This window comes from Daldinia loculata, assembly GCF_022478755.1.
Source record: "Daldinia loculata strain CBS 113971 unplaced genomic scaffold F4817scaffold_1, whole genome shotgun sequence".
Lineage (NCBI taxonomy): Eukaryota > Fungi > Ascomycota > Sordariomycetes > Xylariales > Hypoxylaceae > Daldinia > Daldinia loculata.
Window position 1 is genome coordinate 865,272 of NW_026054855.1, and position 22,559 is coordinate 887,830.

At 47.6% G+C, this 22,559-nt stretch overlaps 7 protein-coding genes across 7 annotated transcripts; 5 read left to right on the forward strand and 2 right to left on the reverse strand.

Annotated features, from left to right (window-relative positions):
- The first annotated feature begins 1,255 nt into the window (after positions 1-1,255).
- On the forward strand, positions 1,256-3,109 carry F4817DRAFT_8731 (Orotidine 5'-phosphate decarboxylase). Its single transcript, XM_049307994.1, has 2 exons — positions 1,256-1,374; positions 1,495-3,109. Exon 2 carries the CDS (start codon positions 1,799-1,801, stop codon positions 2,942-2,944), a length of 1,146 nt encoding a protein of 381 aa, XP_049163967.1. The 5' UTR covers positions 1,256-1,374; positions 1,495-1,798; the 3' UTR covers positions 2,945-3,109.
- Positions 3,110-4,293: 1,184 nt separating this feature from the next.
- Positions 4,294-6,894, forward strand: F4817DRAFT_8696 (uncharacterized protein). Its single transcript, XM_049307986.1, has 3 exons — positions 4,294-4,551; positions 4,619-5,362; positions 5,415-6,894. Exons 1-3 carry the CDS (start codon positions 4,414-4,416, stop codon positions 6,840-6,842), a joined length of 2,310 nt encoding a protein of 769 aa, XP_049163968.1. The 5' UTR covers positions 4,294-4,413; the 3' UTR covers positions 6,843-6,894.
- Positions 6,895-10,081: 3,187 nt separating this feature from the next.
- On the forward strand, positions 10,082-12,044 carry F4817DRAFT_8851 (uncharacterized protein; the record flags this gene model as incomplete). The annotated part of the gene is made up of 6 exons (XM_049308012.1): positions 10,082-10,198; positions 10,280-10,447; positions 10,517-10,564; positions 10,627-10,915; positions 10,981-11,675; positions 11,781-12,044. 6 exons carry the CDS (start codon positions 10,082-10,084, stop codon positions 11,946-11,948), a joined length of 1,485 nt encoding a protein of 494 aa, XP_049163969.1. The 3' UTR covers positions 11,949-12,044.
- Positions 12,045-13,346: 1,302 nt separating this feature from the next.
- F4817DRAFT_311117 (carbohydrate esterase family 1 protein) lies at positions 13,347-14,277 on the forward strand (the record flags this gene model as incomplete). Its single annotated transcript, XM_049299954.1, has 2 exons — positions 13,347-13,456; positions 13,506-14,277. 2 exons carry the CDS (start codon positions 13,347-13,349, stop codon positions 14,275-14,277), a joined length of 882 nt encoding a protein of 293 aa, XP_049163970.1.
- A 324-nt stretch (positions 14,278-14,601) lies between these two features.
- F4817DRAFT_311118 (uncharacterized protein) lies at positions 14,602-16,437 on the reverse strand (the record flags this gene model as incomplete). Its single annotated transcript, XM_049299955.1, has 3 exons — positions 14,602-15,086; positions 15,251-16,145; positions 16,201-16,437. 3 exons carry the CDS (start codon positions 16,435-16,437, stop codon positions 14,602-14,604), a joined length of 1,617 nt encoding a protein of 538 aa, XP_049163971.1.
- A 1,080-nt stretch (positions 16,438-17,517) lies between these two features.
- On the forward strand, positions 17,518-19,044 carry F4817DRAFT_311119 (origin recognition complex subunit 5 C-terminus-domain-containing protein; the record flags this gene model as incomplete). The annotated part of the gene is made up of 2 exons (XM_049299956.1): positions 17,518-18,024; positions 18,097-19,044. The coding sequence occupies 2 exons, from the start codon at positions 17,518-17,520 to the stop codon at positions 19,042-19,044; spliced, it is 1,455 nt and encodes a 484-aa protein (XP_049163972.1).
- Positions 19,045-19,182: 138 nt separating this feature from the next.
- On the reverse strand, positions 19,183-21,870 carry F4817DRAFT_363112 (carbohydrate-binding module family 48; the record flags this gene model as incomplete). The annotated part of the gene is made up of 8 exons (XM_049306611.1): positions 19,183-19,344; positions 19,411-20,041; positions 20,103-20,438; positions 20,497-21,188; positions 21,244-21,356; positions 21,415-21,514; positions 21,596-21,720; positions 21,789-21,870. 8 exons carry the CDS (start codon positions 21,868-21,870, stop codon positions 19,321-19,323), a joined length of 2,103 nt encoding a protein of 700 aa, XP_049163973.1. The 3' UTR covers positions 19,183-19,320.
- Positions 21,871-22,559: the final 689 nt, after the last annotated feature.

The window sequence follows — 22,559 nt, forward strand, 5'->3', positions numbered from 1 at the left end:
TATGGTTATAGTTTTTTGTTGTATCAGACTAGACTCGGTAAGGCTCTAGAAACAACATCCCCATCGACTTAAGCCGGTAGGATTTACATCTATCTTAGGGGCTTCCCGTGTTGCCTACCTCCTTAGGTAGGTTAGGTGCTCAGCTGCTTAGCTCTGTATTTCCCACTTACATCCTATTACATCCTATTATTAGCCTAGGTAGGGTGTCATGTATACATAATCAATTATACATGTGAGTATCAATTGATGCATGCGTATGTAGTCTCTACTGTATGTAAATCTTACCTATTACTTTTTGAGGACTACTCCGTTTCTTATGAGGTAGCCAGCGCATCAAGTCTTGTCATATTAGGTACTTGACGTAGTATCAGATACTTTGGTATGTGGGGTTCTCTTCGACAATCACTTCTGGGAACTGCTGAGAAAGACTGCAGATTATTCCACTGTCTCAAGATCAATTAGTGGCTGCTGGTCTGCATTGCAACCACTTGACGCCACTAATAAGTCTCATCCTCGGACAATCTTGAAAAATACATAATGTAGGTACTTATATGTACCTATTAGATATGTACCTTCCCCACGTACCTAAATGTACGACTAATCATTCGTCTAATTCTGTACGTTTCCCCATTCGAATACCCATTCCCATACCTGCAACATGAACATAGACGTACAAAACCCACATACTTGCACCTAGGTAATCCCACTTTACTACCTGACTCTAACCTGTGCCGTGCTCCCCCACTACTTCACCCACTACTACTTCATGTAAAAATAAATCGATATTCCTCCATACAAGTTTCTAATTGATAACCAACAGCACGAGCTTAAGAGTCGAAACCTGAATTCCAATCATCAGTCAAAAAATATATCCCAGGACGCCAATTGGTCTATTAATTTGGTAGACATCTGACATAGATGTTAACAAGCTGGCGTTGAGAACGACACCACATAACCTCTACTATATCTCCCCTTAAACATTCCTTCTCATTTTACTTCTCCCTAGGTCAGGGCCTTCTTTTACTTCCTCGATCGTCGCTTGTCTCGTCCAATTCATCTCGGAACGGGTCGTGTTTGTTCGTAGTGCCCGAATTTGGAGTTGGTCTCTGGTAAAAAAAAAAAACTTCCTAGGCCTGCACGGTGTCTCCGATCTTGGTCTGATTCCAGACCCAAGCCCGCATACCTTTTGCCCGTTTCTCTAGCAAACAAGCCTACCAAAGGGAACCAATAGGCCCGAAGACCCCAGGTCCCTCAAAAATTCTGAGAGGAGAACAGCATATGCACGGGATTGTCGGTCAGCCACCAGAGCACGAAGGCGGTCTACCGAGTAGAAGACGGCCTTTGCGTCTCTGCGTCTGCGTCTCCAGCTTTCAGGTATGATCGCTTTCTCCTCAATGGGAGAAATTTCCCTGTACCCGTCTTTACCTTGCCTTTATATGTACACATCACAGCAGGATATTCATTTGCACTCTATATTAAGACGTCTGGTCGCAGCATTTGTACATCTTGGCCTATTTCGCGGCCATCTCGTCTATTTCTTTTTAGATCTATCCCATCTCCCGTAGTAAATTGACATCATTTAGCTCCACTAGGTCCAGGGTTCTCGCCCAACCGCCGATCGCCCCCCGATAGACGAAAGACCCTTTCGGCAGAGCCAGACCGGTCAACGTGTTAGCCGGAACTCTATCAGCCCACAATTATTTGCGATCGCATCGTTCGACTATTTCGAGTTCCGTCTCTTGTAAAGAAGGGAGAAAGAAAACAAATTAGTTAACACGATATCAATAATTGATTTGCTATGTGCGCAGCTTCGGACCGCCATCCCACGTTCAAGGCGAGCTTCGCCGAAAGAGCCAGCAATGCCTCCCACCCGTTACTCAACTACTTGTTCCGGCTCATGGAATTGAAGAAGTCGAATCTGTGTCTCAGTGCCGATGTTACCTCCGCTCGTGAACTTCTCACCCTAGCTGATCGAATCGGTCCGTCCATTGTCGTGCTCAAGACGCATTACGATCTCGTCGCCGGATGGGATTATCATCCGCAAACTGGCACCGGTCCCAAGCTAGGTGCTCTTGCGAGGAAGCATGGCTTCCTTATCTTCGAAGATAGAAAGTTTGGGGACATTGGCAGCACGGTCCAGTTACAGTACACCGCTGGAACCGCGCGGATCGTCGATTGGGCACATATCGTAAACGTCAACATGATCCCTGGCAAGGCCGCTGTTACTGCGCTTCAACAAGCAGCCGCCCGGTGGCGTTCCCGTGTCAATTATGAAGTGAGGACATCCGTCTCTGTTGGAACCCCGGTCTCGGACGAGTTTGACGAAAATGGTAGCGAGGATGGACAACCTACAACTGCGCTGTCGCCGTCAAAAGATCCTCCACCGTCGTCAAACTTCCGCACTGACCATAACGGTAGGAAAGGGAGCATCGTGTCCATTACTACCCTCACGCAATCATTCGAACCGGTAGACTCGCCGCGCTTTGGTAAATCTATCGCGGAAGGCGATGAGCTTGTATACGCAGGGATTGAGGAACCCCCTTGGGAGCGAGGACTCCTAATATTAGCCCAGATGTCTAGCGAGGGAAATCTCATGACTAAGGAGTACACGCAGGCCTGTGTCGAAGCCGCGAGAGAGCATAAGGACTTCGTGATGGGTTTCATCTCCCAGGAAACCCTTAACAGCGAAGACACAGATTCCTTCATCTCTATGACTCCAGGTTGCCAACTACCCCCCGACGAAAGCGAAGAAGACGGTAGCGTTGCGGGCGATGGTCTTGGCCAACAATACAACACACCCACAAAGCTTGTAGGACAGTGTGGTAGCGATATTGTCATCGTGGGACGAGGTATTCTCAAGGCGGCATCTCCACAGGTGGAAGCTGAACGGTATCGAAGAAAGGCATGGAAAGCATATCTCGGCCGGATAGAACAGCAGGCGTGAAAGTAAAGAGATGTTTCGCATCAGGCGGATCTATATTAAGCATGGATGATACATTCGTCCCGGAGCCTGGAGTTCTTTCGGCTTACACAAGATAGTCATCATTGTCATTCGGGGATCCCGGTCAACTAAAAAATTGGAAAGGGCTATGAGAGAGAGTTAAGTCATACCAGATGATATTCAACTGTTTTCTATGTTAATTAGCATATCACGGTGGAGTTTTTCTCTATGTGAGTGGCTATGTGAGTTGCCTATGCTAAATGCGTATATTTAGGGTTCTTGAGATAAGAACTGCTGATCTATTGTTTTCAATTGTATATTTTGCTAGATGAGATGATTCCAGATAACCGTGATGCTGAAGATATATACACTTGTGATAATATATGCGGACATAAAAATTGTCCAACGAGTTTTATCACGCCAGCACTCGCTTTATACGCATCTTCGCGCGATTCGTCTATAATGCTTGTAAGTCGCGGGGAGGCGCAATGTGCGGGTCTGGTGCGGTATGTGCCGTAACTTTCTTATAGCATATATGACTTTGGCCAACCAAGTTGCTCCAATGCACATGGCGATTGATTAGCTCTAGTTCGTCTTAAGTCAGAAACTTCCGTGGAAGCCTGTTGGCGATGCTAGCGATGCAGGTGCTGGGGGCTATAATCCGTACATGCGTGTATCATATATATATGTCTGGTAATAGGTCCCTACATTAGGCCTACCCGCTTACCCTACCAGCACTCTTTAGTACTTGCGGATGATTAAGCACGGGGACAACGGTCTTAGCGGGGAAAAGCCAGCTCCGGAAGGCAGAGAAACGTTGTTCTTTTGAATGTGATTGGTCCATAGTGCTATACCATTCCTAAAATGGTATAAACTGGATGTTTAGTAAGTTTTGATCTGCTGATATATATAACTGGGATACTTTTCGTTAGTTAATTGGCAACTTCCGGGAGTTGCTGATGTACTAAGTACCTGAAATAGATAACGTAACTACGCCGATGTATATAGAGTTTGTTTCAATGTCACGGTATAGCGGTTGCTGCTTCAAGGAAAGAATCGTCGGTCGGGGTTTCCCACGTTCTTATTGCAGACCACACACCACACACCACACATATGCACACCTTGTAAGAGCGGGGGCTACAATAATTTTATGCTACCTAGTAGGCTAGGTACCATAAACGTAAGATTGTACATATCTTAATGTAGGCAGGTACATGGGCAAGTAAGCATTGTAAGGAACAAAATCCTCTGTGCCGCTCTCTGTCTCTTTCACATATGAACCTAGCCCTCTAGGTACTTAGCCGTCCATACGATTCACACCGCGCAATCCCGTGGGCACTTGGGAGAGCAGAACCAAACTTTCCGTCCACATCTACTACACACATACTGTTCAATTTCCCCTCAATTCACAATCTTGTGTCGGGTCACATCGTTACAACAAAACTTTCGAATTTGTCCACATTCTTATCGCCATGTCCGCCGCCGAAGTGGCCGAAAGCGCCGTCCAGATGGACTCCAAATCAAATCAAGAGCCTCACAGCAAAGCGCCACCTCGCAAACGAAGGCGGATTGTCATCAGCTGCACCGAGTGTCATCGGAGGAAACAGAAGGTGATAAACGACCCCCCCTGCCAGCCCAACAACATAACACGCCCTAACCTATTAACGCCGTTTCTAGTGCGATCGGAAGATGCCATGTACGAATTGCGTATCGCGAAATAAGGCAACCGTCTGTCGGTACGAGACCGGGACGCCTAATACAAAGTCCGATCGAAAAGGACTATCTCAAAATGCCCACGACCGCCCATCCGATTCGCTCGAGAGTATATCGGTGCCCGTCAAGACCGCAGACTTCGGCTACTCCTCTAATAGCGTATCGACCCTTGGGATATTGCGCAAGATCGAAAGTAATGGGGAGCCATTAGCAGGAATGCCATCTGAGAGATTTGAAGGTGATAATTATGGCATGCGCGAACGATATAAGACTTTGATTCGCCTGCTGCCGGCTAGGACCTACGTCGAAAAGTTGGCGGCCATCTACTTCAGAGATATCAATTGGCAGTACTTTAGTATTGATGAACCCGTCTTTCACCAGTTGATAGAGAGATGGTATAGTGTACCGTTCAACGTCCTATCAACGGCAGGTCTGCAAGCTTTGGATCCAATCCTAAGAGCTTTTCCGGCTCTCGTATTCCAAATGCTAGCCTCCTCTCTCCTATACCTTCCCGAGGGTATGGAAGAAACATTTGAGGCGTTAAAATATACCAGCAACATGACGTTCGACGATTTAGCATTTGACTATAGTGAGTCGGGTATATCTATCTTAGCACTCTTAGGCAAGCGTCAAATGTCTATCATGACGGTATTAGCCGGCTGGGTAAGGGCCGCCTTCCTCAAGTATACCGGCATGGTCACTGAGGCTGTAAGTTCTTAATTTCATATCAAGTCATCTTGCCATTCTAATGTCTTAATAGTGGCATCAAGTGGGGACTAGTATTCGAGATGCGCAAGAAATTGGCCTGCATCGAGATCAGATGGATCCTCAACCAAAGCCAGATGACTCTACGGAAGAGGCTTTGGAAAAGATGTGGGATGCACAAAGTCGCCGGAGGGTCTGGATGACTTTACTCGGCTGGGATTTACATACCGGCGCCGTACTTGGTAGGCCTACCAGCGTGGATTACCGCCTTATGAATCGAAGTCTTCCTATCGACTCGATTATTCCCAAGGATACGAGAAAATCACCTATAATACTGCGTGGTGAGAATGATCCGCCTACGCCTTTGACACGAGCGATATGGTCATGGGAGGTCATGCGGCCATTACGGGATATTCTAGACCTAGAGAAGGAAGGGCCATTTCCAAAGGATTTTTCCAGGGTCGAAAAGATCCACCGAGAGTTGCTAGAACTTTATACCCGTACCCCACCACCCTTCCGCATGGAGAATCCGGACACACGATTCGACAGCCTTCCGGAGTGCTGGTGGTTACCATTCGTTCGGCCGACTTTACCCCAGCTCATATCTTTTAACATTATGGCGCTACATCGTCCATATGTTTTTACACGGCCAACTAGCCGTTACGAGGCGCTTAAGGCAAGTCTAGACATGCTGGAAGCACAGAAGATTTACTTTGCTCTTCTGAAGCCGCAGCAACACAAGACTTTCACACTCTTTTTTGGTACATTCGATGCCATTATCATGATAGCGTCCATTTATATTTTATTTCCGAAGGAGCACCAGGCGATGTTGCCGGGGGCGCGGCAACATTTTGAATGGGCAATCGAGCGCTTCGAGAAGATGGCTACTCGAAATCGACTTGCCCAGGCCGCCTTGAGTGTATTGCGTGCTATATACATCCGCTTCAAGAAGGCTGTAGGCTTTGGCCTGTCGGTCAAGACCACTAGCGAATCAGGTGGCAGCTCTACGAGCAGCGGAACCTCCAGTAGCTCTTCCGACATGCATACGCCTAACTCTCTATCAGAGCCCTCGCCTCAAAACCCGAGTAGTACGTCGAATGTCGGCGCCTCTGCAGCACCGCCGCCGGCAGGGGAGCGAGACGGCAGTATCAGCTCCGGTACTAGCGTAACGCCCCCCTCCGGGACGTCCGACAATATTTTCGCAAGCGGGGATTGGACGTTACCAACCAATTTTGACTTCAGCGCGATCATGCCCATGTACCCCATGGGAGACATCGCATATAATGACTTGCAAGCCGTGCGGGGTGGCGATGGGCCGCCGACGACCTGGCCGGAAAGTTTCCCAGGGACGACAAGTAGTAGTAACCTCGCACCTAGCCTAGCGGAAGGGCCCACGGGAGAGGAGCAAACAGCATGGCAATTCGGAGGTGAATTTGGTAACGACACGTTATGGAATATACTAAACCAATTTCCTACTTACTGACAACGAGCTGATTGATATGCGGCGTTGGGGATGATAAGATATAATACGACATGACGGAGACCCAGAACGAAGCTAGGCGTTTTTTGTATGCAGACGAAATGGTTCAGGGCTGTGATATCCCCCCAATCTTTGGTGATTCGAATAAGAGAAAAAAAATTGGAGTGTGCCAAATGATCAATAAGAGTATCCTAGAAGGGCCGCCTAGGCTCAAGCCGATCCCTTTATAATGTTGAAACTTTAAGTCCGAAATTTGGTGCCGGCCGATGGGTAGGTTGTTAAGGCCGATGGCGGCTTTAAGGGTCGCGCGTCCCATACATAAACGAGCGTGCTCTCCACCGAGATAGGTAACTCGTCAGGTAATAGCAATAATTCGTCCAACGGGCTCTGCAGCTAGTAAGGGTGTAACCGCACCGAATGTCTCTGTCAGTTGGTTGTCAGCGTCTCGGGCTGGGCTAGGCTAGGTGATATATCACATAGATTGGCTGCGTGGTACGACCGGGTAATGAATGCCTTTGCTTTGGGAGCGGATGGACGGTGAGTTATGCTGCGTAGATGTAGATGGACGTAGTATCGAGGGGAACTTGTGGAACACATGTGCTCATGATCATGATTGTGCTCTGAGGGCTTGTTGAGTTTGGTTTGATTTGATTTGGTGTAGTATAGTAGCTGTGTATGTTGGTGTGTATGTCGTGAACGCTAGATGATGCCGAACGGGATATGTCCATCTTGTCTTATCTTTCGTTGCGTCGCTACGACTTTCCTTGCGGGCTTTGATCCAACTCGCCGCCATACGCACATGCTACTATGTATATACCTAGTTAGTTATTAGACAGGGAGATAGACACTGCCAACCCCCCTTGCTGCCCTTCCCGCCGCGCTAAGACGATTACCTGCATACGGAACCTAGGGGCGAGACCGGTGGCGACGCCCCTATTCGATGGGCTGGGCGGTGGGACCCACTGGTTTAGCTATGTAGGGAGAGAGAGTGGATCGTGGGCGGGGGGTTGGAGGTTGGTGTTGTACAAGGCTAGCTGGCTGGCTGGCTGGCCGCTATCTGCGTCGGGGGATATGGTGTTGGCAGCTGAGCCGCTGAGGTACAGCGGGAGAAGGCGGGTGATCGCCATGGGTAGGTAGGTATCTTCTAGCGAGCGTAAGATGGGGGGCACGTGTTGGGATCGGCTGGATCAGCTTAGGGGAGAGGAGAGGGGGAGAGGGGGAGAGGGGAGTGTTTGAACTTTGGGCGGAGTGGAATGGGAAGGGATGGGGAGTGCTCTGCTTTTTATGCTGTGTTGTAAGCCTGCGGAAGTCGGAGCGTGGAAGCTGGCTAGCTAGCTGGCTCTGCGTAACGTCGACTTACTCCTCTTGTGATGATTGTCCTTTTGGTTTCTCCATCGGCGGGTTGTTGTTGTGAGGAGTAGCTGTGAGCACTATGTAATAGCTTTCTTCTATTAAAGGGGGTTAAGAGCAGCACTGTTTATGCGTGTAAAGCTTGTTAATAACAGGCCAATTAAGAGTTTGATCTACTTATAGCGGTAACATTCTCCACCGCGAGTTGGCTGTAGCACCTTTACCTTTACCTTTACCGATGCCACTTTAACTTTGTGTTTTCTTTTCTTTGTTCGTCTCACTCTTACTATCAACATCTTATTCTGCTCTTCACGATCTATTACGGGATATCCTTTTGAATTATATCGAATGCACATATTCTATTACATTAGAGATAGGTCAGGAAAAGCTAAGCTTTAACAATAGCTAGGAGCCTTGTGAGACTCAGCATCATCGTTGCTGATTTCTTCGGTGGTCTCTTTTTAGAATGGTGGAAGCGGAACCATAACGTACACCAGATGGTTACAAATGCACCGGATCATGACCCGGACATCGAACATATGCCATTAATGGCCGTGGTATGCTTGAGTAGTTTTCGTTGTGCTTATTTGAGTCAACCACATATACGTGGTCAGTCCAAGTAATAGTATGAGCTATGTATTTATACTGCTACTATTACTCCGTAGTTTACACAACGACTAATATACATCAGAGTCATTAGCAGGCACCTATGAACAACAGTCTACATTTTGTGCAACAGTTCGAAATAACAAAGTATCCCAACAATCAAAGTTACCTTAAGCAGAGTATTAGTAACATATACGTATGACGTAAATGGTAATAAATGGAAGACTGATGCTATATAAAGCTACGTCTATCTTGAAGGAACTTCATGTAAATGTTTGTAAAATGCACCTTGGGTACCAAGTTTGTTTGTATGACCTAATCTTTATGCGGATGACAATAACACAATGTAACTCCAGACTCCAACAGTGGTAAAGGCATCACTTCATCTAAGTAAAGCAGTGTATCCATCCCGTGAATCGGCAGCTAGCTTTAGAGGTGCCAAACGAAGTAAAAGAGTCACTTGTGTCAATTTGCTTTCCTTCTTAGAGCTAGCAACGGATATAAAGATTTTAACTAAAAAGAGGAGAAGTAAACGGGAGAATATGCAGAGAGTGGAAGGTGGATATATACATGTACCTCAATGAAACTAAATTACCTAAGGTATGCCGGCGGAAGCTTTAGTGTACCTGATCGTAGGGCTGCTAGCCTGCGGGAGATCTTAAGGCACATGAAAGACGTTAGGCCAATCAGGTAGTAACCCACTACCCCAGACCGTTCGGGTCCCTGCAGGACAGCAGACAGGGAAACCACGAGCTGAAGGTCCACTTTACTTTTGATGGCTTATACGTATCTTGAGCTTCATTATCTCCTGGAGTTTGTTCATGTTTGCAGCCTCATCTATCTTCGCTTCATTTTCACGGAGGAATTTTTGGGTTACAGCTTTCATTCTAGAATAAGACAAAGCTAGTGATTTTACCTGACAGAAATTGTATTTATCGTTTACGTGTTGTTATTTTGAAAGCTTTCTATCCTGTTGTAACTGTATTGGGTAAGTAGGTTAGGTACTTACATTTGACCAGTCGCGGTTGCCTCAGTACGGAATCCGCAAAGCACCGGTTGGAAACCGCGACTGCCTTCCGAATCGCGACTGCCTTTACGAAACGGCAACTCTTTCAACTTAAAAACATAACTATTCCCCCTTCTTCACTCTTCCTTTCTTCCTCTGTCGGTAATTTTCTAATACCATCAACATTTTTCTACTATCGCAGTGAACATAGAAACTTCACAACGGCTCATACTAAGCATTCTAAGTCTCTGTATACCTAGCTTGTCGTAGGTTTTAGAAAATGGATCCTCCCAATACCCCCAAGTACGACCCTGGAAAGCCGGGCAACCTCAGAGCTTTTGCGGCGCGCTATCATGAGGCGCGTCAGCATCACGCAAGCAATGAACTCCTGATTAGGGTACGTCTCTAGCATCGCCGACCGCGGACCATAAACTAAATATGGCACTGCTGTTTACTAATTATTTATTACTATATCTAGGAACTCATCCAGTATAATGACAGTGTCGAGACGTATTTCCACCAGGAACTCAACACTTTGGAAAAGAAAGCTAGTGATCTGCAGCTAGACCTCAATAGCTCGGAGAGGACTCGAAGAGATCTCAAGCAAAGACTGGATGAGATGGAAACCAAATTGGGTTATGTTCCGGTATTTGCATACTTATTTCTAGCTTAACATTTTTCCTTAAGTAACAATCAACTAAACTCTCATTTCTAGGATCGCAACCTTTACATCGTCGTCCTTATTGATGGAGATGGATTAATTGTAAGTATTTGCTCCTACCTAACCTATAGTAACGCATTAGCTAACACACTTTCGACTTTAAGTTCAAGGATAACTTCGTTAAGAAGGGTATCGAAGGCGGAAAGATGGCAGCCAATGAGTTACTCAAAGCCATAAATGAGAAGTTTAACTCTACTGAAACCACTCCAGTCACAGTTATTGTTAATGTCTTTGCCAACGTCACTGGTCTGGGCAAAGCTATGAAGCGTGATGGTTGTGTTGCTGACAACAATGCTTTGCACAATTTTGTGATGGGCTTCAACCAGGCCAACGTATCTTCTACCTTCGTGGACGTTGGGTTTGGTAAGGAGTTAGCTGATGCGAAGATCCTAGGTATTTACCCTCTATTATACACTTCTTTTCCTAAGAGCAAGGGCTTTTGTCTAACGTATCGACAGATTCTCTTAGGTTTCACTTGAAAAATTTCAACTGCAAGAAAGCAGTTTTGGGTATTTCTCACGACGCCGGTTATGCTCCGTTCTTAGCAAATATGGTTACCGACGATACTAAGGAACGTATGGCCCTTCTTGAGGGAACTAAGACTGTTGTGGAACTTGTTGCTCTAGGTCTCCAAATTTTCAATGTCCCAAGGCTTTTCCGCCATGAGAAGCTAACGGAAAAACCGCAAGAACCATCTCAACAAGCCTCACCAGCACCCTCCCCCTCCCCCTCTCAGTCTAAGCTAGCTAAGCTGCCTAAGGTGTCCAATGCCGCCTCATGGGCAGCCATCGCCCGCACAGTGCCAAGCCCACCCCCTCAGATCAGCCTGCCGATTCCTCCCAGGGCAACGGCCACTCCAACACGAGCAAGTCGGCCACCTCCAGCGCCGTGGAACCCGGGACCCCGGGGACTGGACCCGCCTATCCGAGTCGACCCAGTCGTCATAGAGCGTCTTAGAAAGAGAAAGGACTGTCACAGGCTTTGTAACAACCACTTCCTTCGAGGACCTTGTACTAGGGGTAAAGAATGCAATTTTACGCATGACTATAACCCCACAGATGAGGAGAAGAAAGCCATTGCCGTCTTTGCCCGCTCGAACCGCTGCACTTCAGGACAGGAATGCAAAAACCCCGACTGCATCTACGGTCACCATGTAAGTTCTTTATAATGACTAAATTACCATCTTACGTACTCTGTGATTTCTTTGTATTCAATAGTTTGAGAAGCGCCGTGAGTAGTAGCTAACAGATACCTATAGTGTCCTTGCGTTAATAATGGCGTATGCTTGCACCCGCACTGCAAGTTCCGTCTGGATGAGCACCCCCCCGGAACTACGTTCAGAGGTCCCAGACCGAAGAATGATAGCGAGAGCTATAGTGAGAGCCACAGTTACGATTATGATGATGATGACAAAGAGGATGACTAGTAATCTTACGGCCCGAGGCCTTTCCTCTCCGTCTGTCCTCTTCTAATAGGAGGCTTTTTCGTTTGTGTGCTGATACCCCCAAAACTGATATTATGACGAAGAAATAAAAAAAAAAAAAAAAAAAAAAAAGAGGGAAAAAAGGAAGGATTCTGTCAGTTTGATTCCAGAAGTCGGACGAAGAGAAAGTGTTCCCAAACACTTCCATCGGTGTGGTTGATTTCGCAAGGAGAACGGATTTCATCCCAAGACCACTACTGGAGGACGAATGCGCCGATAGTATTTGGCAATGTCATTTCTTGTGATAGTGGCCTTGGTTACGGGTTTCTTTACGGGTTTAGTTTACGACGCAGAGGCATGGCAGCACACACTGTTTCGGATAGTGTTGGCCTGTGGATGCTGCCAATTTGGATGTCATCGCCAAGCATGAATCCATAGTTGTTTAGGAATATGTAGACTTTGTCAGATACGAACCATAAATAAAATGCGCTATTGGCCGCCACTATTTGAATTGCTCTATGGGCATACCATTTCGTTGCCTCTATAAGTGCTTGGACTAGAGAACCTGCTTGATCTATCTGGTTAGTGAGTTTGACTAGGACGTAACGTAGAGATGGATGCATGATTCAAATGCAGATCGAGAAGATAATATTGCTGTGAATGTGCATAATTAGTTGGCTTTCTTTCTCTTCTATTCTTTGCCGTATAAATCTTTATAATTCGCGGTTAATGAACATCTTGCTAATTCCCATCTTCCTCAAAAATTATACAAGAGAATAAATAAATATACACGGACCATACCGAGCCTATATCAACTACATCACCAACCACGCAACAAACGTGGAGAAGCAACAAGCTCTTCTTCCTTGCGCTCCAATTACCAATTCCACGGGAGAAAAGGGGGTGAACAGCGCCCACTTAATAACCACTCGAATACCTAAGTAGCACCGTAGCCGCCACTTTAGCCGAGGGATAAGGGGCGGCGATCGCAAAGCTTGTATAAACGGCAATTTTGCGTGGCGCTCGCCACGTTTTTGATCTCCCGGCACTATATGCATGCAAGTATTTTCCTCTTGGGGAAATTGCCTTTCTCTTCCTCACTACTAGGTAGCTGTTATGTTACTTTACCCCGTTTCCATCTGACGACAAATCTTCCCCCTATCATGGCGGCGGTAGCGCATTGAAGATCCAAGGGCAATTTATTGGATGCGGGGAAGCGAACCGAGAAAAGCTTGTTGTTCGTGGCATTCGTCACGACAGGGGGGATTTGCCGGCTCTTATATATATTGCCCGTCCGCCATGTGTCTTGGGGAAGAATGGGGTTATGCTAGTTTTTAGGTAGACCAGCCTTTCTCTTGGTTTGAAGTTTCTGCCTCGTGCCTCTTGGATTGACAAGAGACAATGTTATTCTCCACACTCGTTTCGACGGGCCTTATGGCTAGCACGGCCATGGCGGCCTCGCTCACGCAGGTCTCGAATTACAACAACAACGCGACATCTAAAGCGCAGATGTAAGCATCTTCCTATCCACTCTCCCTACCATGGAATTGACAGAGATAGGTACGTCTATAAGCCGGACAATGTGGTCGAGAACCCGCCGCTAGTAGTTGTCATCCACTCGTGCCAGTCGTCGGCGCAGTCGTACTTCCAGAACAGCGCGATTCCGTGGCGCCAGGGTTCCGACAAGAAGGGCTATATCACCGTTTGGCCATCCTCTCCTAACAGCGGGACTTGCTGGGATGTATCATCTAAGCAATCCCTGAGTCATCTTGGTGGTGGTGACTCCCAAGCCATCGCAAACATGATCTTGTACGCTATCTCCGAGTACAAGATTGACCCCGAACGGGTCTACGTCACCGGCGGCAGCAGCGGTGCAATGATGTCCAACGTACTTGCTGCCACATACCCGGAGCTTATCAAAGCCGTGTCCTTGTACAGCGGCGTGGCCGCGGGATGCTTTGTCAGCTCGTCCGGCGGTGTCGACCAATGGAATAACAGCTGCAGCGGCGGACAATCGCGAGCCACTCCCGAGAAGTGGAAGCAGGTAGTGCTGGACATGTACCCCGGATACGAAGGACCGAGGCCCAAGATGCAGATCTGGCACGGTAGCGCTGACGGTACATTGGCGCCGCAGAACTATCAGGAGGAGATCAAGCAGTGGACTGCTGTCTTCAACGTGAGCCAGGACCCTACGGAGTCTGTGCAAAACTCTCCCAAGCAGGGATACACGACGAACAACTTCGGCGACTCTGTCCAGGGCATTTACGCACAAGGCGTAGGCCACAGCGTGCCGTCCAATCTGACAGCTAGTGAGATATGGTTCGGGTTGTGATGTGGCGGGATACCGAGCGGTATGACTACCGATATTAGCATGTATCTATGTGAAGTGAGACGGTGCTTTAGTTGTACATACAGATGAAGTTTGTCGATTAAAATTGAAGGGGGACGTTTTGACACGCTTCCAACATAAGATGTCATTTTGTCTATATCGGAGTCCCCCCTTTTTACTTGGCTCCTATGCGATGAACTGCAACATCTTTTCCAACCTGGGTCTATAACTTTGCTATCTTGTCTCTATTGTTAAATCCTGTGTCCTATAGAAATAGGATTTAAGCCAATGCTTCCATTCCGGCGGTATGAAGGGAATCGAGACCAACTATGATGGATTGGACATGACTTCTGCAACCGAACTAGAGAGTTCGGGATACGGATCTAAATATTTGGGTATATTAGTGTTTGAATAATTTGAGATTGGAGTAGATGTTTTAATCATCCACTCGCCCTGGGAAATATCGATTTCGGAGCCCTGGTTATCGAATAGCCTGAGATCGGTTATTAACCTAGGATCTCGGTCTCGCTCATATCGATCCATCTCGGCGGGCGTCCAATTTCGATTGTTGATGAGTAACTGCGCGATTTCGACTTTATCCTCTGTCATGAGGACCATCTGGGGTACACGTAGTAGATGCGCCCATTCTTCACCAATGGATTTGCAGATGTGCCCAATTTCTCTGTTTGCAATACCATCCACCCACCACACGCCTTTAGTTAATTTAGAGAAAGCCAGATAATAAGCCAAGAGGACCAAGGCCCGAGGTCGATGCTCCTTAGCAAGTGGAATAAATGCCTTTGGGACGAATGCTATTAAGGTCCAAAGTTAGCACATAATGCTTTAATAACTTGAGTGGTTATGAGTTTCAAGCCGCGCCCGGACCATTCTAAGCCCGAGATCGCTACGAAATAATAGAGCTGACTCCTTAAACAATATTGAATCGGGATTGGTTAGTATGAACTCGGATACGTACTGAGGAAGGTGACGATGCGAAGATCGAGGATAGGACTGAATCCGTGCTCCTTGATCTCTTGATAAAGCGAGCCAAGACATTTGAGCATATCATAATACGTTTGCTGATGCTCATCGTCGGTATCACCAGGCTTAATAGAGGCTACCATGAATAGTAAGTTGTTCGGTATGTACAAGGCCGCCTTCTCCAGGTCTACTGGTGGTCGGTAGAATAGCATCGCCATCCCTGACTCTTGGAGGACTCGTGGCGTGACGATCTCAAAGATGAGGCTGATTCCTCGCCAGACTTGCATCCAATCCACCACGTATAGCGGCTTTGCATCCGGATCCCGGAACGCCTGACTACTCACAGCCACCATCAGAAGCGAGCATGCTATGAGAGCGGGAAAGTCAGCTGGATTTGCTGCCTCAATAGCATTCCGGTAGCCCTGGAAAGCTCTGCAGCAATAAGCTGCTATGCGTTGAACTGGAATAGGTTGGTTCATTGATTGGAGATGTAATGACGAAACTGCCATCAAACAGTCCATGAGAAAAGGAGACTCGAAAGCGTGTTGGACAACCTTCACCTGCAGCGCATGATCAACTGCTGGAGAACGACCGGTCTGGATTGAGAAGAACTGATACCCTCGGCTAGTATAGAACCATAGCATTTTCATATCTAGAGCGTCAGTCATCTCGGATGGCCGAAATAGAGGCTCGGAAATAACTATAGTCCTGGCATTGGCATTAAAGGATGGCCGAGGGGAAGATATAGGAGAAGAAACGTTAGAGATGGGAGTGGCTCTGGAGACTAGGGTTGTAGATAGAGCTGCCGAGGCCGAAGCCGAGGTGGCTGGATATATGCATTTCTCCTTTCGAAGCCTACATGCTTTACATGTTGGCCTCGTCTCGTCGCACTTGGACCACGCATTAGTGTTTTAAGACTTCTATTTATGTGCAGTACTCTGTTACCTTTACTTTACGCTTTTTGCATTGCTGACATCCGGCTCGAGATTTCTTGTGAGGCCGTTTTGAATGGTAAGGTCTATCAGAATCTGGACTATCTCCGGAGGGCTTACTATTAGAGGAATCGGTCTCGGGCGGAGAGGCGAGATGCGTAAGGCTGCTATCGTCGACGGTGAAGCTTATATCTAGCTCTGCGTTTAGGCAGGCATCAATATCTGGAGATTCAACGTCTGCTCCGTCCATTTTCGTCTAATCAATCGGGCTGCGCTAAGTCAGCTTGGCATCATTGTTGGATACCTCTAGTAAACGCCTCTTTTTCTATTATAAGTGTAACCGGATTCGTATTGTGGAAACGCCTTATTCTTCAAGCTTGCAGGAATTACGTAGGGGGGGATGTACTTGGGAAAAAAGCAATGAAATATGTACGGAGGACTTACAAGTTACAAAAGTTAACGGAGAAAGCTCGCGTAATTAAATGATCCTTAAATGCAACTTATTCCCCTATCACTTTCCTTACTTTAGTTCCTCTAGTTTCCCGATGTTACCTAGTTCAGTGTGGCAGTGGCTACTGCTTATTGCTGACACTGACGTATGTATCTATTCTATCTATTCTACATTACCTACATGCCCAGGTCTGACAGAGCCCCACTAACATGCTCCGTAGCGCTTGAGGCATTGCTGTTCCCCGCCGATGCTTTACTGATTCGCGTCACCATATGTAATTGCATGGGTATTAGCATAACCATGCGATGAAGGGGGATCAGCCTCCCTTGATAGCGCACGGATAACGTTCAGTTACACATACATATACCTGCACGGCATCTTTAGTCTTTAAGCTTTAATTATGATAAAAGGGAAGATGCAGCGTGCATGGCATCTTGTACGCATCTACATATGCCTGTCGGTATCTAGTATGGCTTACATTAAGTACCTAGGTACGTATCGTATCGTATGGCACAATATATTCTTATTAATATGAAGGGATCTAAAGTCGTCGGAAATGATCAAAGGGATAAACAGGTAGGACTTGATGTTATGTAATCCCGTTATATCAGGCCATTAAGATGCTGACTTAATATTTTCTGCTCCGACTTCCCTTAGGCAGCCTTGGCACGCTAAACTCAACTTTCTTTCCCTACGAAGTACTTCAAAATACCTAATAGCTACATATTTTTCATTTTTACATATATCACATAACGTACGGACATAATTCGAGATACTAGACCGCATCTCTCAAGATAATACGAAGCTCTGTGTGAAAGCATTGCCTTCCACCGACGCGAGATAAACCATCCTGCGCGTCCACAAAGTCCAACCCGAACAATGGCCAACATCTTCGAGCTCCCAGACGACCTCCTGGCCGCCCTCATCGAAAGCTTCCCCTGCCGCGACGCCCAGATCAGAGCTCTAGCAACATTACTCTACCCCCGAGCCGCACCATGCCGCAACCTAATAATCCACGGCACAGAAGCAACAGGCAAGAGCGCCGTCACCGCGCGTCTCCTCGCAGCGTTATCTTCAGCTTCGTCCAGCGACGACGACGCCCCTATGTTCAACTACGCCATCGTGAAGTCCGTCGAATGCGTCACGGCGCGGCATCTATACGAGCGGGTTGTTGGGGCGGTGGGTGATGCTCTGCAGTGGGAGGGGAGGGCGACGGTTGGACGCTGCGAGACGGTTGCTGCGTTGACGGTCGAGCTTACCAAGATGCTGAAGTACGACCAACCCCAAGAGAGAGACTCGAGGTTCGTGCTGGTATTCGATGGTATCGATCGCCAGAGGGAGGCACCGCCAACTCTGTTACCCGCTCTAGCCAGGCTCTCTGAGATTGTACGTCACCTCCTATATCTACCCACGTATATACACGTCTACATATAAAATCCAAGCTAACACCCTCACCAGATCCCCAACCTAACAACAATATTTATCCTCACCGCCCCCTCCCCCTCCCTCCTCCGCGTCTCCTCCGTTCCGCAGCTCTACTTCCCACCGTACACGAAATCCGAATACATAACAATCCTCTCGCGCCCACCATACCTCCCCCCCTCGCTCCCAAACACCACACCCCAAGAAACAACCGACCTCTGGGCGCGCTTCACAGCCGCCGTCCACGACGCGCTAGCAAAACCCGCGTCGCGCTCTCTCCCGGGCCTCGCACGCTCCTGCGCCGCCCTATGGCCTCGATTTACCGCTCCAGTCGCCGCAGGCACGCACCGCGCTCGGGAGTTCACGAAGCTGCTCGTCGCCGCGCGAGCCTACTTCCAAGACGAAGCGGTCCTCGAGCCCGGCATTACACTTGCCAAGGGACCGATCTCTACTATTGCAAAAACCGGGGAGAAGGAAGCACGCAGCAGCAGCAAGGACCTAGCCGCTCTGCTCCCCCCAACAGCCCGGCTCCTACTAATCGCCGCCTACCTGGCCTCGCACAATGCGCCCCGCCACGACCAGACCATCTTCAGCACCTGGTACTCTGGACGACGGCGTCGTGGTGGGGGTGGTATCGCGCACCACATCACGAAGAAAGCCAAGCACAGGAAGATCGCGCGCAAGCTACTAGGTCCTAGCGCGTTTGTGCTAGAGCGCATGGTTGCTATCTACGCCGCGACACGGCAGGAGTGGGTTAACGACGAGAATGATGGAGCAGAAAACCAGCCTACTGTTGACGGGGACGTCGGCATGGCGATTGCGACACTGGCTAGTTTGCGCCTGCTTATTCGTGTCGGAGGAGCGGGTGGCGCGGGGGATACGATGGATCGTGGTGGGAAGTGGAGAGTAGGTGTTGGGTGGGAAGTCGTACGAGGCGTTGGGCGGAGTATGGGGGTTGAGGTTGAAGAATGGCTTGTCGAGTGAAGAGGAATGAAGCACGAGAGAGAGATCCAATGCTTCAACAAGTTGGGATACCACACATATTACGATACCCTTTTGTTATATACATATTGTAGCTCTTCCAAAATAATAGTAATTTTGATCTACATGGCTATGATCTACCAATCATGAATATATAATGTCCTCCACATATTGCCTCAATACCTTCGTAACCAGCCTACACTTCCGCTAAAATTGCTGCTTCGCTTCGCTTTTTCACAATCAAACATACTGAATCCTAGCTGTTAGATTCATTTTTGTTCAAGAATTTTCAAGGGCCAGGACCTATCATATCAATTAGCTTCCATCGTGTACTCGTTCAAGTAATTGTCATCTAGTTAGAAGGCTTACCAAGGCAGTGCGGCTGGGAATATATATATGAGTCCAGTTTCCGCGGCCATTCCACTCCATCGGGGTAGTAAAGAACCGGGCATTGTGATCGTTGCGCTCGAAACCGCCGACTTCCTTCGTATCCGTGTCGAGCACAATCTTGTAGGTGCCCGGAACATCTACGCCGATTCTATAGTCGGCAAAGCTCTGGGTGGGGTGGAAGTTGAATATAAAAACGCAACCGCCGCGTTCAAATACGATAACCTTGTCGCTCTCGTTCTTAAGGCTGATGTACGCCTGCGGTGCATGTAGCCAGCCATAGTGGTCTTCAGTCAAATTCATCTGACGGTCAAACTCGTTGAGGTCCCGATAGCGGAGGAGATTGTCTTCGGTCAGATTAAGCTGGCGTCTCGCATACCAGAACGAGTTCTGGTTGCCCTCGCGTGGGAAGTCAAGCCATTCTGGGTGACCAAATTCGTTACCCTCGAAGTTAAGATAACCCTCGCCACCCAACCCGTGTGTCAACAGTCTTATCATCTTGTGCAGCGCCATACCTCGGGAGATGACGGGGGTTAGAGGTGAAAGCTTTGACATGTTAGTGTACAGTTCCGCGTCGCACAGGTGCATGAGTAAGGTCTTGTCGCCCACGAGACTAGAATCGATAGGGGTCAGTTGGTCATTTCTTGTTAAGGGGCGTTACTAGTAATACGTACGCTTGATCATGGCTCTCACAATAAGCGATGGTCTTCTCGCCGTGCCGCCTGTTAGTGAGAGTCCAGCAGATGCCGGATATGTCCCAGTCTTCGTCTTTCTTCTCTTTTAGAATCTTAATCCACATATCTGGAATAGCCATCGCTAATCGGTAGTCGAATCCAACGCCGCCAAGTGACAACGGTAAGCAGAGAGCTGGCATACCGGAGACGTCTTCCGCAACAGTAATAGTCTCGGGGTAGAGGTCGTGAAGCATTTCATTGGCGATCATTAGATAGGCGACAGCTTCTTCGTCAACGTCTGGGCCAAAATATTCATGATACCCGCCAGAGAACCCACTATAAATCAGCTATTAGCATCAAGTCGCCCGTATAATCACATCAAGTGCAATCTTACGTTCCAATACCGTGATGATGATATAACATGCTGGTGACACCATCAAAACGGAACCCGTCGAACTGGTATTCGTCCATCCAAAATCTCAGATTACTGAGCAGGAATCTCAGGACCTCATGGCTACCATAATTGAAAAGCCTCGAATCCCACAGCTCATGCCTACCCCTTCCACCCTCGTGGAAGTATAGGTGATCCGAGCCATCAAATTCGTTCAGGCCATCAAGTACATTCTTCGAAGCGTGGCTGTGCACGACGTCGAGGAGGACCACCAAACCCAGGCCGTGGGCGGTATCGATTAGTTCTTTGAGGTCCTCGGGTGTGCCATACCGGCTGCTCGCAGCGAAGAAGTTATTTACCTGATATCCAAAGCTAGCATAATAAGCATGTTCCATGATAGCCATGAGTTGGATGACATTGTACCCTAGGCCTTTTATTCTCGGCAACATACTCTTGGTAAATTCCTTGTATGTGGTGACTCGCTGCTCGGGCGAGGAGATACCCACGTGCGCTTCATAGACGCGAGCACTTGCTGGCTTCTTCGGCCTCGTATTCTTAAATACGTACTTCTCAGACTCGGGAGGGTTCCAGAAGCGGGCATCGTAGGCAGGTGAGACGGAGAGATCCTGGGTAACATATTTAATCCAAGCTGGCAATCGATCAATTCGCTCGTGGGACGGCGTCGTCATGGAAATCTATCGTCCAGCTTTAGTAAATGTAGAGCTTAACTGTCTGAATAAAGCTGTGTACCTTTATCTTAGAATTGTGAGGGATAGCTGGTTGTCCGTTTACTGCTGGTACAATGATTTCCCATACTCCAAAAGCATTCTTCTTCATAGGGTGAGAGCCTCTGTTCCATCCATCTATTGTATCAAGTCAGTGCGACAGTTTAGGATGTAGCCTAGTAGGACTGGTGCTCACTAAAGTCTCCAATCAAGAAAGCTTCAATAGCATTCGGCGCCCATTCTCGATATATAACATTGTTATCCTTATCAACATTGAGGCCGAAGATCTCGGTACCCTAAGTTTGAGAGAGATGTATGTGTTAGTCTTGAATCTTAAAAGCGGGTTGGTGCCCAATGTGATAGTAGTAAAAACCAACTTTAGAGAACTTCTTAAGCCCGCCCTCGGTGTCGTCAATCTTTTTGATCCAATCTTGAGCTTTGGCGTATCTTCGCTTTAGAGCATCCTGGAAAGGTGATAACCAAGGATCCAACTGAATGACACCTATAAACTATACTGTTAACTGACAACCCTATACAAGTGACATAGTAGGATTAAAAAAGAAGTCGCACCGGTGCCGTCATTGGGTATCCCTGGGGCAGCTCCAGAGCCAGAGGCAAGGCTATTTGCAGAGTTGTCGGCTACGGCAGTCATCTTGTTAACCGTTACTCTTGATTTTGAGAAACGGAAAGGAAGAAGACGTTTGAAGTTGAAGAGTTGTAAAGCGCAAGAAGGCATGGGATGAATTAGAAAGGCCCGTTAGTTAAGGTTAGCTTGAGACCAAGCTCCCCCGCTAAACAAGCTATGTACCTCCTATGATGAAAACAAGCTATGATGAAAGGGAGCTAGCTATGCTTGATAAGAGCAAGTTTGGGAAGTTGTGCCTGTTTCTTTTTGATTGTTGCTCTATCTATTTCTCTCTGGACCTAAAGAACCTAGAGGAAGGAACCCAATTTAAGGAGTCAATCGCGCTACTTAAATTCCCAATACACTCGAATCATCTCATTAGGTATTTAATTTTTATCGCAAAATTGCTTCCCTAGATGAGGAGAAGAGAAAGAAAAAAAAAACCCCTCCAGCCCAATAATCATGTCGAATGACGTCGAGGGGCAATTCTTGCACCAGTAGATAACCTGTAGTACAGTGGTTGTGGATCTATCTTTGCTATATGGACCCATCAATCGATGTCTAGAACTTCTAGCTCTCCGCTTTTTCCTCTGCCCAGTTTACAAGGTAACAGACGATTGGTATTTTCAGTAATGAAGTAGTATGTTGGGCTGAAAAAAATGGATTTCGTAAATGAAGCGTAGATGCCATGTCATCACATCTGTCAAATAAAGTCT

Coding starts and splice junctions, on each gene's coding strand:
- F4817DRAFT_8731 (XM_049307994.1), top strand. CDS start 1,799: ATGTGCGCAGCTTCGGACCGCCATCCCACGTTCAAGGCGAGCTTCGCC.
- F4817DRAFT_8696 (XM_049307986.1), top strand. CDS start 4,414: ATGTCCGCCGCCGAAGTGGCCGAAAGCGCCGTCCAGATGGACTCCAAA. Junction 4,552..4,618: donor GTCATCGGAGGAAACAGAAG/GTGATAAACGAC, acceptor CGCCGTTTCTAG/TGCGATCGGAAGATGCCATG. Junction 5,363..5,414: donor CCGGCATGGTCACTGAGGCT/GTAAGTTCTTAA, acceptor ATGTCTTAATAG/TGGCATCAAGTGGGGACTAG.